The sequence below is a fragment of the Canis lupus genome, chromosome 8, assembly GCF_048164855.1.
Source record: "Canis lupus baileyi chromosome 8, mCanLup2.hap1, whole genome shotgun sequence".
NCBI classification, from domain to species: domain Eukaryota; kingdom Metazoa; phylum Chordata; class Mammalia; order Carnivora; family Canidae; genus Canis; species Canis lupus.
This window is the reverse complement of record NC_132845.1, coordinates 40,001,941-40,018,184: the sequence shown is the minus strand read 5'-3', so window position 1 is coordinate 40,018,184 and position 16,244 is coordinate 40,001,941. Positions and strand designations below refer to the sequence as shown.

General features: G+C 43.5%; 1 protein-coding gene across 1 annotated transcript in view; it reads left to right on the top strand.

Moving 5' to 3' along the window:
* Positions 1-16,244, top strand: part of NLRC3 (NLR family CARD domain containing 3) — a 40,091-nt gene that overhangs the window by 4,125 nt on the left and 19,722 nt on the right. Inside the window, exons 2-5 of the mRNA XM_072835528.1 lie at positions 13,319-13,410; positions 13,913-13,974; positions 14,183-14,366; positions 14,455-16,204. Coding sequence (XP_072691629.1) covers positions 14,207-14,366; positions 14,455-16,204 — 1,910 coding nt within the window. The 5' untranslated portion in view covers positions 13,319-13,410; positions 13,913-13,974; positions 14,183-14,206. The remainder of the gene's footprint in view (positions 1-13,318; positions 13,411-13,912; positions 13,975-14,182; positions 14,367-14,454; positions 16,205-16,244) is intronic.

The following is a 16,244-nucleotide window of genomic DNA, read 5'->3' as shown; positions in this document are numbered from 1 at the left end:
ATGACCAAAGCTGCTAGAACATTCTGATATAGTGCTTTGATGGATATAAACAGTTGTTTCTGTTGGGTATATACCCAGGCAGGGAATTGGTGGATCACACAAATATGTCTTATCAAAATATTTAGTCTTGTCACTACCAAACATTTTTCCAAAGTGATTTTAATTTGCATTCCTCTGATGACTAACGATATATATATATTTTAAACTATTTTTTTAAATTTCCTTTTTAAGGGGTAGGGGCAGAGGAAGAGGGATAGATCTCTTTATCTTAGGCAGGTCCACATGTAGCACACAGCCCGACGCAGGGCTCCATCTCACAACCCTGAGATCATGACCTGAACTGAAATCAAGAGTCTGATGCTTAACCAACTGAGTCATCCAGGCATCCCTCTGAGGGCTAAGGAAATTATCTTTTGTGACATATCTTCAATTTTTTTGGCTCACTTTAAGCTGGGCTGTCTCTTACTGATTTTTAAATGTATTGGAGACATCTCCTAGTCAACATTTTGCTTTCTCACCCTCTTCTCTTGAACAGATATCCCTAATTTTGATGAATTACAATATATCACACTTGTCTTTCATGGTAACTGCTTTTTTTGTGCTCCCTCTAGTCTTTACCTAGCTCAAGTTTCTGAAAGTATTCTGTATTTTTTCTAAAGGCCTGGCTGTGTTAGCATTCACATTTAGAGCTATGATCCATCTTGGAATAACTTTTGTGTATGGTGGGAGGGAGGGGGTCAAGGTCCATTTTCCTGTAAGAATATCGCAATTGGAGTAGCACAATTTAATACAAAGACCGTCTTTTCTCCATTGAACCGCAGTGGAGCCTTTGATGTAAATCTGGTGACCATATATGTGTGGGGTGGTGTTTGGACACTCTATTGTACTGCATTGGTCTATTTGTCTGCTCTTGTGGCAATACCTACAGCTCTCTATTAAGCCTTGAAATTCTGTAGTGTAAGTCTAGCTTTGCTCTTTTTTTTTTTTTTTTTTCAAAATAATTTTGGCTAGTTCAGAGTCTTTTGCTTTATGGATATATTTTTAGAATTAGCTTGCCAATTTCCATCATCCCTTCCTCACCAAAAAAAGCTTGCTGGAATTTTGATTAGGAAGTCATTCGATTTATAGATCAATTTGAGAAGAACGGACATTTTAACAATATTGTTTTCCAGTCCATGAATATGGTAAATTGCTCCTTTAGGTCTTTAATTTCTCTTAGTATTGTTTTGTAATTTTCAGTGTAGAGGTCTTGCAGATTTTTTGCTAAATTTATTTTTAAATACTTGCTTTTTAAATATTTTAAAATTTTACTTTCAATTTCATTGTTGCTAGTAAGTAGAAATATATATGGTCTTTTTTTGGTATTGACTTTGTGTTCAGAAATCTTGCTAAGTTCATGCTAAGTTCTAATCAACTGTAGATTGAATGAAACAAAACATCAACCAGAAAAGATTACTCCTAGACAATGAAAGTGAAGTATATACTTTACTTGCCTTTATATTATTTGTTTTTATTTTTTTTATTTAAGTGTTTTTAATAAGCATGTATTACTTGTATATTTCAATGAGGTAGGGAAGCAATACATGTTTGTTAGCAAAACCTAAGCAATTGATTTATTTTTATTTATTTATTTATTTTTTTAAAATTTTTATTTATTTATGATAGTCACACACAGAGAGAGAGAGAGAGGCAGAGACACAGGCAGAGGGAGAAGCAGGCTCCATGCACCGGGAGCCCAATGTGGGACTCGATCCCGGGTCTCCAGGATCGCACCCTGGGCCAAAGGCAGGCGCCAAACCGCTGCGCCACCCAGGGATCCCAAAATCTAAGCAATTGAAATTTGCAAAATAGGGGCTGGCTGTCTCAGTAGAGCATGCAACTCGATCTCAAGGTCATGAGCTCAAGCCTCACATTGGGCATGGAGCCTACTTAAAAAAAAAAAAAGATAAGACAAAACAAATTTACAAAATAAAAAACAATTTCTTAATTGCATTGTCCTATATTTCCAGCTTTTCTATATATGGCCAGATAAAAATGGTATGTGATTATCCATCACTACGGGAAAAAAGTATCCTAATTCTCCACACCTTGATTTTTTCCACATAAAAATACACTATAAAATATCCAAGAATCTCAACAAACTCCAGGTAAGATTAACTCAGAGACCCATATTAAGACACATTTATAACCAAACTTTCAAAAAGACAAAGACAAAAAGAAAATGTTAAAACCAGCAAGACAGAGTCTACTATCATGTAAAGGGATCATCAGTAAAGATTAGCAGACTTTACAGAAAAAAAAATTAGTGCACAAGCTAGTGCTACTGTAACTTTGGTTTACAACTCCAAATTTTGTTTCTACATAATTTGAGAATAAAGAAGGGGTGCCAATTTGGCTCAGTTGGTAGAGCATGTGGCTCTTGATCTTGGGGTTGTGAGTGCGAGCCCCACACTGAGTGTACAGATTACTTAAAAATTTTAAAAAATTAAAGAAATTAAACAATTTTAAAAAATCACTAGTTTATGTTTGGGGGCATGCAACATATAAAGATGTAACATTCTTATATCAACAACCAAAAGGAGTCAGATGCAGTTGTAAAGGATCAAGCAAAGTTTTTGTATGTTGTGCATTAGGCTGGTCTAAATTCAAATTAGTGTTGGAATTTCAGGATGTTAAATGTAATCCCATGGTAACCACAAAGAAAATAGCTATAATATATACACAAAAGGCAATGAGAAAGGAATTTAAAGATTTCACTACAAAAAAATCAACGATAGGACCCACAACTCTATGGTCAGCTAATCTTCAACAAAGCAAGAAAGACTATCCAATGGAAAAAAGAGTCTCTTCAACAAATGGTGCTGGGAAAACTAGACAGCAACATGCAGAGAAGAATGAAACTCGACCACTTTTGTACACCATACACAGAAATAAATTCAAAATGGATGAAACACCTAAATGTGAGATAGGAAACTATCAAAATTTAGAGAAGAACACAGGCAGAAACCTCACTGACTTTGGTCATAGCAACCTCTTACTAGACACGTTGCAAGGGAAACAAAACCAAAAGTGAACTATTGGGACTTCATCAAGATAAAAATCTTCTTTAAAAAATGATAAAAAGCTTCTGCACAGCAGAGGAAATCAACAAAACTAAAAGGCAACCTATGGAATGGAAGAAGATATTTGCAAATGACATAACTGATAAAGGATAGTATCCAAAATCTATAAAGAACTTATTAAACTCAACGCCCAAAAAACATATAATTCAGTCAAGAAATAGGCAGAAGACACGAATAGACACTTTTCCAAAGAAGACATCCAGATGGCTCACAGAGACATGAGAAGATGCTCAACATCACTCATCATGGGCGCCTGGGTGGCTCAGTAAGTTAAGCATCTGCCTTCAGCTCAGATCATGATCCCAGGGTCCTGGGGTCAAGCCCCATATAGGGTTCCCTGATCAGTGGGGAGCCTGCTTCTCCCTCTCCCTCTGCTTTCCACTCCTCCTGCTTGTTCTCTCTCTCTCTTTCTCTGTCAAATAAATAAATAAAATCTAAAAAAAAAAAAAGAAAGAAAGCGAAAATAAAATGTTTAGAAAAAAAACACATCACTCATCATCAGGGAAATACAAATCAAAACCACAGTGAGATATCATTTCACACCTGTCAGAATGACTAAAATTAACAACAAGGAAATAAAATATGTTGGCAAGGATGTAAGAATGAGGAACCCTCTTACATTGCATTGATAGGAAACTGGGTGCAGCCACTCTGGAACACAATATGGAGGTTCCTCAAAAAGTTAAAAATAGAACTATCTTATATTCAGCAATTACACAACTAGGTATATACCCAAAGGATAAAAAAAAATACATATTCAAAGGGGTACATGCACCCCAATGTTTATAGCAGCATTCTCAACAACAGCCAAACTATGGGAAAAGCCCAAATGTCCATTGACTGATGAATAGATAAAGAAGATGTGGTATATACATACACTGAACTGTTACTCAGCCATCAAAAAGAATGAAATCTTGCCATTTGCACGATGGATGGAGCTAGAGTGTATTACACTAAGTAAAATACGTCAGTTAGAAAAAGACAACATATGATTTCACTTATTTGTGGAATTTAAGAAACAAAACAGATGAACATAGGGGAAGGAGGGAAAAGAGAGAGAGGGAAACAAACTATAAGAGACTCTTAACGATAGAGAACAGAGTTGATGGAGGAAGGGAGAGACATGGGGCATGGGCTAGACGGGCAATGCGGAAAAAGTGCTCTCCTTAATTGTTTTTTTTTTTCAAAGATATTATTTATTGGGGAGTGTCAGGCAGAGGGAGAGGGAGAAGCAGGCTCCCCATGGAGCAGTGAGCCCAATGCAGGGCTTTATCCCAGGACTCTGGGATCATGATCTGAGCCAAAGGCAGATGCTTAACTTACTTAGCCACCAAGGTTCCCCAGAAGGGCACTTGTTATGATGAGCACTGGGTGCTATATGTAAGTGATGAACCACTGAATTCTACTTCTGAAACCGTTATTGCAATGTATGTTAACTACCAGAATTTAAATGAAAATTTGAAGGAAAAAACACAGAAAACAAATCCAAAAAAATAAACTATACACAAAGACAGTAATGCAATAAATGAAGGGGAGAAGCTATAACACATAAAGAAAACAAACAGCAAAATAACTTTACCAGTCATTTTAAAATACAGTTTATTTAAATTCAATTTGCCAACATAGTATAACACCCAGTGCTCATCTCATTATGTGCCCTCCTTAATGCCCATCACCCAGTTACTCAAACCCTACCAGTAATTATTTTAAATGTAAATGGATTAAACTATCCAATTAAAAAATAGAGATTTTGGGCAGCCCCGGTGGCGCAGCGGCTTAGCGCCGCCTGCAGCCCGGGGTGTGATCCTGGAGACCCGGGATCTAGTCCCACATCAGGCTTCCTGCGTACAGCCTGCTTCTCTCTCTGCCTGTGTCTCTGCCTCTCTTTCGCTCTCTCTGATAAATAAATAAATAAATAAATAAATAAATAAATAAATAAATAAATAAATCTTAAAAAAAAAATAGAGATTTTCATTAAGATAAAACCCATGATCCAATTATATCCTGTCTACAAGAGATTCATTCACCTGAGATGCAAAGACACAAATGGGTTGAAAGAAAAAGGTTGGAAAAAATATTCCATGAAAAGAGTAATCACAAGAGAGCAGGACAGTCATTACAGATATAAGACAAAATAGATTTTAAGTCAAGAAAGGTCACAGGGCACCTGGGTGGCTCAATGGTTAACCAGCTGACTCTTGATTTTAGCTCAGGTCATGCATGATCTCAGGTTCTTGGGACCGAGCCCAGCATTGAGCTCCACACTCAGCATGGAATCTGAGATTCTCTCCCTCTGCCTCTTCCTTCACTCACACATTCTCTTTCTCTCTCTAATAAATACATCTTTTAATAAAAAAGAAAGGTCAAAGAAGAACATTGTATATATTTTAAAAATATTTTGTTTATTTGAGAGACAGAGCAGGAGGAGGAGAAAAGGATAGAGCAGAGGGAGGAGGGAGAGGAAGGAGGAAATAATCTCAAGCCAACTCTGCACTAAGCGTAGAGCCTGACATAGGGCTGGATCCCACAATCCTGAGATCATGACCTGAGCTGAAACCAAGAGTCAATTGCTTAACTGAGTGAGCCACTCAGGCACTCCTAAACAACACATTTTTTAAAAAAGATTTTATTTATTCATTCATGAGAGACACAGAGAGAGAGAGGCAGAGACATAGGCAGAGGGAAAGCACTCAATCTCAGGACCCCCGGATCATGACCTGAGCCAAAGGCAGACACTCAACCACTGAGCCACCCAGGCGTCCCTAAACAACACGTTTTTAAGTAACTAATGTATTAAAGAAGAAATCACATGGGAAATTAGAAAAAAAAAGAGATAAATGAAAATGAAAACATACCAAACTAATTGGCATAGTGAAGGGGTGAAATTTTTTTGTGAAGGGGTGAAGTTAATAGCTACAAACACTTAACATTAAAAAGCAAGAAAGATCTCAAATCAACAACCTAACTTTACAACTTAAGGAACTAGAAAAGAACAAAGTAAACCCAAAGCAGGCAGAGGAGGGAAATAATAAAGAGTGGAGATAAACAAGAAAAGGAATTAAACAACAAAGAAAGATTAATGACAGCAAAAGCTCGTTCTTCAAAAAGATCGACAAGATTGACAAACCTTGGACTCAGAAAAAAAGAAGACTCAAATGACTAAAATCAGAAATAAAATTGGGGATACTACTACCAATTTTATTTTTTTAAAGGATTTTAAGAGTCTAGGAACAACTATACACCAAAAAATTGGGTAACAATTTTAGACAATTGCATAGACAAATAGACAAATGCATAGAACCACAAAACCTACCAAAACTAAATCACAAAGAAATAGAAAATTTGAATAGATCTATAAAGTAAGGAGACCCATAAGCAGTAGTCAGTATTTAAAAAAAAAAAAAAATCTCCTTACAAAGTAAAGCCCTGGGCCTGATGGTGTCACTGGTGGATTCTACCAAACATTTAAAAAAGAAGTAATACCAATCCTTCTCAAATTTTTCCAAAAAATTGAAGAAGAGGGAACATTTCCTAACTCATTTTATGAAGTCAGGTCGGTCTAACAAAACCAAAGACATTACAAGAAAAGAAAACTAGGGACCAATGTTCCCTATGAACATTAATGCAAAAATCCTCAACAAAAAATAACTTTGAGAAATTTAGTAAATTTAATCATTTAATAAACTCAGGAGTTTATTCCTAGATTACAATGATTCAACAGAGAAAAACTGATCAACGCAATGTACATCAACAGAATAAAGGAAAGAAACCACATGGTTATCTCAACTGATGCAGAAAAAGCATTTGACAAAATTGAATATCCTTTTTATTCCTTTTCCTTAAAGATTTTATTTATATATTTGAGAGAGATAGAAAGCACAGCAGGAGAGAGGGAAGAGCAGACTTCTCACTGAGCAGGAAGCCTGATGTCAGACTCGATCCCAGGACGCAGGGATCATGACCTGAGCCGAAGGTAGACACTCAGCCAACTGAGCCACCCAGATGACCCTGAATATCCTTTGATGATAAAAACATTCAACAAGGGGTGCCTGGCTGACTCAGTCAGAGAAGCATGCAACTCGATCTCAGGGTCATGAGTTTGAGCCCCACATCAGGTATAGAGATTATCTAAATAAATAAATAAACAAAAAACCCCAAAACATTCTAGGGTGCCTGAGTGGCTCAGTTGGTTAAGTGTCTGGCTCTTGAATTCGTCATGATCTTGGGTCCTGCATCAGGCTCCCTGCTTAGCAGGAGGTCGGCTTGTCTCCCTCTCCTTCTGTCCCTCCGCCCACTGGTGCGCGTGCTCTCTCTCTCTCTCTCAAATAAATAAATAAATAAATAAATCTTAAAAAAAAACAAAACAGTCAACAAACTAGTAATAGGAGGAATCTACTTTCACCTAATAAAAGCTGTATGTGAAAAAAAACACAGCAAACATCATTCAATAGTGAAAGTCTAAAAGCACTTCTAAGACCAGGAATAAGCTATAGGTACCCATTTTTGTCACTTCTATCCAACATAGTGGTGGAAATTCTAGCTAGAGCAATGAGGCAAGAAAAGAAATAAAAGGTATCCAAATTGGAAAGGAAGAATTAAAATGATCTCTGCTTGCAGATGATATGATCTTTTACAAAACAATTATTAGAACTAATAAATTAATTCAGTGAAGTAGCAGAATACAAAGTCAACATACAAATAGAAATTGTATTTTACACGTAAACAATGAACAATCTGAAAAGGAAATTACAAAAACAATTCCATTCACAATAGCATCAAAAATAATAAAATACTTAGGAATTAACTTAAACAAAAAGGTGAAAGGCTTGCACAAAGAAAACGATAAAAATTGTTGAAATAAATAAATAAATAGAGACACATCCCATGTTCATGGGTTGGAAGACTTAATATTATTGAAATGTCCATGTTACCTAAAGCTACCTACAGATCCAATGCAATTCTATTAAAATCTCAACGACATTTTTTGCATAAATAGAAAAATCCATCCTAAAATTCATATAGAATCTTAAGGGATTCCAAACAGCCAAAACAGTCTTGAAGAAGAACAAAATTAGAGGACTCACCCTTCTTAATTTCAAAATCACTACAAAGCTACTGTCATCAAGACATTGTGGTATTGGCATAGAGACAGACATACAGACCAACAGAACTGAACAGAGAGCCCAGAAACAAGCCCTCACTTATATGGTAAAAAAGAGTTTTGACAAGGGCGCCATGCCTGTTCAATGAGCAAAGGACAGTCTTTTCAACAGATGGTGCCGTCAAAATTGGAGATGCACATGCAAAGCATGAAGCTGGATCCCTACCTAATACCATATACAAAAATAAACTCCAAAAGGATCAAGGATCTAAATATAAGACCTAAGACAATACAGTTCTTAGAAGAAAACAGCACAAATCCCATGACATGGGATCTGGCAGTGATTTCTTGGATGTGACACCAAAGGTATAGGTAACAGAAGAGAAAAATACAGAATTGGGCTTCATGAGAATTGAACATTTTGTTGCATCAAAGACACCAGAGAGGCTACAGAGAAAAAGGGAGCCTATAGGATGGGAGAAAATATTTGCAAATTATATATCTGATAAGGGATTAATAACCGGAATATACAGAGAACTCTTACAATTCAACAACAACAACAAAAAACAACCAGACATAAAAATGGGGAAAGGATTTCAATAGATATTTCCCCAAGAAGATATGCAACTAGGCACTGAACACATGAAAAGATGTTCAACATCATTCATCATTAGTGAAACACAAATTGACACTACAACGAGATCCCACCTCACATCTGTTAGGGTAGCTACTACCAAAAACACAGGAAACAACAAGCATTGGTGAGAAAGTTGAAAAATTGGAACCCTTATGCAGTTTTGCTGGGAATGTAAAATGGTAAAGCTACTGTGGAAAGTAGTGTGGCAGTTCCTCAAAAAATTAAAAACAGAATTACCACTTGTGGGCATATGCTCAAGAACTGAAAGCAAGGAGGCACCTCGGTGGTTCAGCTGGTCGACCTGGGGGATTCTTGGTTTTGGCTCAGGTCATGATCTCAGGGTCATGAGACAGAGCCCCACATGGGGCTCTGCATTCAGTGGGGAGGCTGCTTGAGGATTCTCCCCCTCATTGTGTGTGCACGGGGGAGGGAGCACGGAGCCAGAGGTAGGGCTCCTGAGATCATGACCTGAGCCTAAACAAGAGATGGACTCTTAACCGACTAAGCCATTCAGGCACCCCTATTTTACCACAATTTTTTAATGAAGAAAGAAAAACCATGGAGATCTGTATGATTCTATTTATGTGAAACCCTAGAAAAGGCAAAACTAATCTTAGACAAAAAGAGCAGATCAATGGCTCAGGGCCAGAGGGCCATAGGTGAGACAGACCGCAAAGGTGCATGAGGGGATTTTTTTGGAGGAAGAAATGTTCAAGGTCTTGACTGTGATAGTTGTTACACTGGTGTATACATTTGTCAGAACTAATCTCAAAACTATTTCTATGCTGGAAACAGGTTCATTTTTTTGTATATAAATTATACCTCAAAAAGGTGATTAAAACCTTTACGACAGGGATCCCTGAGTGGCACAGTGGTATGGCGCCTGCCTTTGGCCCAGGGTGCAATCCTGGAGACCCGGGATCGAATCCCACATCGGGCTCCCGGTGCATGGAGCCTGCTTCTCCTTCTGCCTATGTCTCTGCCTCTCTCTCTCTCTCTCTCTCTCTCTCTCTCTGTGTGTGATTATCATAAATAAAATTAAAAAAAAAAAAAACCTTTATGACATTAACAGCTAAGGGGATCCCTGGGTGGCGCAGCGGTTTAGCGCCTGCCTTTGGCCCAGGGCGCGAACCTGGAGACCCGGGATCGAATCCCACGTCAGGCTCCCGGTGCATGGAGCCTGCTTCTCCCTCTGCCTGTGTCTCTGCCTCTCTCTCTCTCTGTGACTATCATAAATAAATAAAAATTAAAAAAAAAAAACAGCTAAAAAATACACTATGGACATTTTTCCAGTTTGACCTTATTTCTTATGGCCATAGAGTTTTCCACTGTATAACAGGGCCTTAATAATTTAACAACCCTCTTTGAACAGAAATTTAGGGTTTTTTCTCCTTCAACTTGTTACAAAGAATGCTTCGGGATCACAGTTGTAGCGCCATCTTTGTGCACTTGTCCAGTTATTTCTTTGGGATAAAATCTCAGAAGTGGAACTTCTGGGGCAAAAGATATTTAATAGCAACAGATAATGGCAAAATATGACCCAGAATCACACTAATTTACCCTCCCACTAGCTGTGTGTTAAATTCCTACCACTCCCACATTCTTACCAACGCAACCTGTTATGTCATTATAATCTTTGTCAGATGAAAGACAGTAGTTCGTTGTTTTGTTTTTTTCTTGATCATTAGTGAGAATGAGCATCTTTTTAATGCCTGGGTCATTTATACTTCCATGAGTTATCTGTATCCTTTTTTCTATTTCTATCTGCGTCCATAATTATCTGTGTCTAGAATTCTATTTGGTTTCTCATTAATTTCTTATAAGAATTAATTAAGAAATTAATTGATTTATAAGAGCTCTCTCTATATTAAGGATATTAGTGCTCTTTCATGTGTATTGCAGAGGTTGACTCCTGGCTTGAGGTTTTCTTTCAGTTTTGTGTATGGCTTTTACTGTTATTTGGAAATTTTTTTTTTTTTTTGGAAATTTTAAATAAGTCTGTTAGTCTTTCCCTTGTGAGTCCAAGATTTTACATCTTGCTTTAAAAAAAAAATAAAAATAAAATAAAATGGCCTTCCTCACACAAAGAATATTTTTAAATATACTCTCATATTTTTTTACTGTGTTTTCATGGTTTTGTGTTTTTAATATTAACACTTTCATTCAAACCGAAATCAAATTTTGTGCTCATTATGAATTAAAACTCAAAGAATATGTTTCATAGGCCGGCCAGTTTGCCCCAACAACATTCCCACTAATTTGGAATGCTATTGTCTTCCCACATTACCAAACTCCTTCGTATGTAAATACTTTATGTATTTGTCCCTGGGCTCTATATTATGTTCTAATATACCATCTTGAAGATGGTATTCAAGAATCTAAGGTTGGTTCAATATTAGAAAATCTGTTAGTGTAGCTCGCAGCCTGAAGGAGGCTGGATATGAATCAATCATGTCAGTCCCTCCGGTGGCTTCCCACCACACCTAGAACAGACCCAAACTCTTTCAACAGTGAACAAGTCTCAGCAGTCCCCTGACCTTGTCTCCTGACCCTCCTTGTGAGCCCTCTCGCCCATTCACCATGCTCCAGCAATTATGTTTTTTTTCTGTCCTGCCATGATTAACTTTCTCCCCCTTCAGATCACTGCTCCTACGTAGCCTTCTCACAGAGGCCTTCCCTGGCCACTGTGACCATCAACGGGCTCCGCCACGCGTAATGTGTGTTTCCTTCACAGCACTTATCACCTGCAGAGGCGCCTCGCTCATTTCCCTCTTTTCTTCCCTACTGTCACGATGCTTCCACCCCGACCACACTCACAGGGTCAGGACTTGGTCTAGCTTGTTTCCCTTGACTTCCCCTGGTGTCCGGGACACATGACAGGCCCTCAATACGTACCTGATGATTGGATGAGTGAATGGAAATAAATCATGCAGCTATATCAATATTGCTCAAAAGGCCTTTCCCCATTTAACAGCCCCCCCCCCATTTATTAAAAATGTGGGAATGTACTCTAAGAGGCAGTAGATTATCCAGCACAAAGGCTTCTGTTGGCGAAGCCTTGGTTTCTCCAACTCAACTGCTCCCCAGCTGTATGTTGTCCTTGGGCAAATCACTTAACCTCTCTGAGCCTTGATGTCCTCATCCATAAAATGGGAAAGATAATGCAATTGAGAGTTGCTACAAGAAGTAGAATAAAGAGTGCTTAACAGAATGTCTGGAACACAGTAAGCCTTCAGGGAGTATCACATAATGTTATTTGAATGGTAAGAGGAGACAAGGAACTCAAGGAATCTTTTTCAAGATGAGAACTAATTAGACATTGTCGCAAACGCAGGCCTGCCAGCTTGGGCTGGAATCATGCCTGGCGGTTGGGAGTAAAATGCAGATGCCCTTGCACGACTGCCATCCTTCACCACCGCGTAGGGGAAGCAGGGAGTCTGACTGATGTGGGGAAATTGTTCAAGATAAGTCTGGCGGTTTTAGAAAATAGAACTTATTCATACTGGGATAAGAATTCACCATGAAACGACGAGAACTAAGGTGAATACCTAACATGTTGATCAGATAGGAGATAAAATACACAAAAATTGTCTCCTTTATAACAACAGAATTCACAAGAACAACAAAAACCATTTAAAAGTATCTAGACGCAGGCAACCCTGGTGGCTCAGCAGTTTAGCACCGCCTGCAGCCCAGGGTGTGATCCTGGAGACCCTGGATCGAGTCCCACGTCAGGCTCTGTGCATGGAGCCATGGAGCCTGCTTCTCCCTCTCCCTCTGCCTGTGTCTCTGCCTCTCTCTCTTTCCTCTCTGTGTATTCTCAGGAATAAATAAAAATCTAAAAAAAAAAAAAAGTATCTAGACGCAAATAGGGAACTGGCAAGATGCACATGAGGGAAAACACAGCGTCACTACAGGATCTAAAGGAAGACCAATGACCCCTACTCCAGTCTACACACATTAACGAGATTTCAGTCCAAATCCCCTCTGGTTTCTTCTCACCTTGGTTTTCACACTTATAAGAACCGAGGATTGAGCACAGTGAGAGGATCCGAAGAATATGCTCCTGGCCTTTTACGAATGCTCCCAGATTCCTCGGCTGTGTTGGACGCCAACCAGCTACCCTGAATTCATTGCATTACTTAGTGCTTCAATAGCGCTAGGAACAGAACGGCTGGAAAACACTATTTTACTTGTCGCTAAGCTTCTTTTTAGCATTTTCCAGGTAAATGGTTCATCCTGAGTTAAAATGCCAGGAAGGCCCAATGCAAATACAAGGTCAGGGAGTATGTGGCCCCCTTGGGGCTGGAGCCAGTGACTCCTCTTAAGTGATTATCCCTGAGACCCAGAGAGCTGCCGGGCTGGGAGGCATGGGTCAGACCCGTTTCAGTGAGCTCCTGCCGCCCAGGGCAAAAGGTGTGACCTCTGCCCAGCGCTGTGTTCTGTTTTCTGTCCTAGACCTGTGGATGAGGGCTGCCGACCCGCACCCCCTGAGTTCCTGAGGCCCTGCTGGAGGGGCTGCCATGGGCCGGACATCCCGCCCGCTACAGGTGAGGACAGGAAGGGGGTGCGGGTGGGCTTGGGATCCCCCAGTGTCCACCTTAGCTGAGGGAGGGACACGTGGTCAGCCGGCTTTGGCTACGGGATCCACTCAAATCCTCAGAGAGGAAAAGGGAGGTGGGCAGGTGGTGCCTGGGCACAGCTCTGCCTCATAGCGGCTCCCCGCCAAAGTGCTCAGTAGAAAACAGTGCGCCTGCGCATCAGGAGACCCCAGGAAAACAGTGAGGAAGACCACGACACCGTACGTGTAGGAGCTTGGGCAAAGCACCATGACACGGGCCCACGGTAGGACCGCACTGTGGCTTCACCGCCCTGGGGGCCGCCTGGCTCCCCCCGACCCCCATCCGCCCCTCGCAACCAGCGACGATCTCCAGAGTTCTGCCTTTTCCAGAAGGTCGCAGAGCTGCAATCACAGAACACTTCCCAGACTGGCTTCCTTCCTTCACCCCTTCTTGCAAGCGGACCTGCCCTGAACCTCGTCTCTATCTCCAGGTCACAAATGAGGACACCACAGCGCACGCAGCTCAGGCGGCCTGCCCAGTGTCCCATAGCCGGTAAGTGGCAGAGCTCGGGTTCGAGCCCAGGCTGGGCTCTGATCCACCGGCCCCCGCATCAGAGGCAGGCCCCCCTCGCCCGTCCGGGCCCTCCCGGGCTGGGCTGAGGACAACCAGCAGGCCGGGGAGGGCACAGCGAGGGTCCCTTCCTGGCCCCTTAGGCTCACTCCCTGCCCAGGCCCGGCGGGTGACACGGCTCTCTCCCCAGCTCCCGGCGGCAATCCCGGACCCCATGAGGAAGCAGGAGGTGCGGCCGGGCGCAGAGGCAGGCCAGGGGTGCGGCTCGGGCTCCCCAGCCGGGCAAGTGAAAGCTCTCGTGGACCTGCTGGCCGGGAGGAGCAGCCAGGGCTCCCAGACCCCGCAGGCCCCGGACAGGCCACCACTCGGCGATGGTAGGCAGAGGGAGCGCGTCCCGCCCCCCCCCCGCCCCTCCCGTGTCCCCGTCCCTCCCAGCCCTCCCCTTCGGCCTCTGTCCCACAGGCTCAAGGACACAGAAGTGCCAGGAGGCTCTGCTGAATTGGGTGAAAGGCAGCCTGGAGCTGGGCGGCCCCCCGTCCAGGCTGACCAGCCTCCTGCTGGTGGAGGGGCTGACGGACCTGCAGCTGAAGGAACACGACTTCACACAGGTGGAAACCACACGTGGGGGCTGGCACCCGGCTAGGACCATCGCCCTCGACAGACTCTTCCTGCCACTGTCGCGGGTGTCTATCCCTCCCCGAATCTCCATCACCATCGGGGTCGCTGGCGTGGGCAAGACCACCCTGGTGAGGAACTTTGTCTACCTCTGGGCCCGGGGACAGGTTGGCAAGGACTTCTCCCTGGTGCTACCTTTGACTTTCCGAGATCTCAACACCCACGAGAAGCTATCTGCAGACAGACTCGTCCACTCGGTCTTCCCGCACACTGGGGAGTCTGGCCTGGCAGCAGCAGCCCCATCCAAAGTCCTCCTTATCCTGGACGGCCTGGATGAGTGTAAGATGCCTCTGGACTTCTCCAACACTGTGGCTTGCACAGATCCCAAGAAAGAGATCCAGGTGGACCATCTGATCACCAACATCATCCGAGGCAACCTCTTCCCAGAAGTGTCTGTCTGGGTCACTTCTCGCCCCAATGTGGCTGGCCAGATCCCGGGTGGCCTGGTGGACCGGATGACAGAGATCCGGGGCTTTAATGAGGACGAGATCAAGGTGTGTCTGGAGGAGATGTTCCCCGAGGACCACACCCTCTCAGGCTGGGTCCTGAGGCAGGTGCAGGCCGACAGGGCTCTGTATCTGATGTGCACAGTCCCCGCGTTCTGCCGGCTGGCCGCGTCGGCACTGGCTCACTTGAGCCGCAGCAAGCTGGGGCCCCAGGATGCAGAGCCATGGGCCCCAAGGACCCTGTGCGAGCTCTACTCCTGCTACTTCAGGATGGCCCTCGGTGGGGACGGGCAGGAGAAGGGCAAGGCGAGCCCTCGCATCGAGCAGGTGGCCCACAGCAGCCGCAAGATGGTGGGGACCCTGGGGCGGCTGGCCTTTCACGGGCTGGTCAGGAAGAAGTACGTGTTCTATGAGCAGGACCTGAAGGCGTTCGGCGTGGATCTCACTCTGGTGCAGAGCGCCCTGTGTGGCTGCTTCCTGCAGCGGGAGGAGACCCTGGCCTCGTCCACAGCCTACTGCTTCAGCCACCTGTCCCTGCAGGAGTACGTGGCAGCTGCGTACTACTACAGTGCGTCCAAGAGGGCCATCTTCGACCTCTTCACCGAGGGTGGCGTGTCCTGGCCCCGCCTGGGCTTCCTCACACACTTCAGGAGTGCGGCCCAGCGGGCCATGCAGGCTGAGGACGGGCGGCTGGATGTGTTCCTGAGGTTCCTCTCGGGACTCCTGTCCCCAAGGGTCAATGCCCTGCTGGCCGGCTCCCTGCTGGCCCAGGGTGAGCACCAGGGCTACCGGGCCCAGGTGGCGGAGCTCCTGCAGGGCTGCCTACGCCCCAACGTGGCCGTCTGTGCCCGGGCAGTCAACATCCTACACTGCCTGCACGAGCTGCAGTGCACAGAGTTGGCCCGCAGCGTGGAGGAGGCCATGGAGAGCGGGGGCCTGGCAGGGCTGACCGGCCCCCAGCACCGCGCGGCCCTGGCCTATCTCCTGCAGGTGTCTGATGCCTGCGCCCAGGAGGCCAACCTGTCCCTGTGCCTCAGCAGGAGCGTCCTGCAGAGCCTGCTGCCCCAGCTGCTCTACTGCCGGAGCCTCAGGTGGGCACTGGGGTCGGGATGTGCAAGGTGTGGGGGTGGA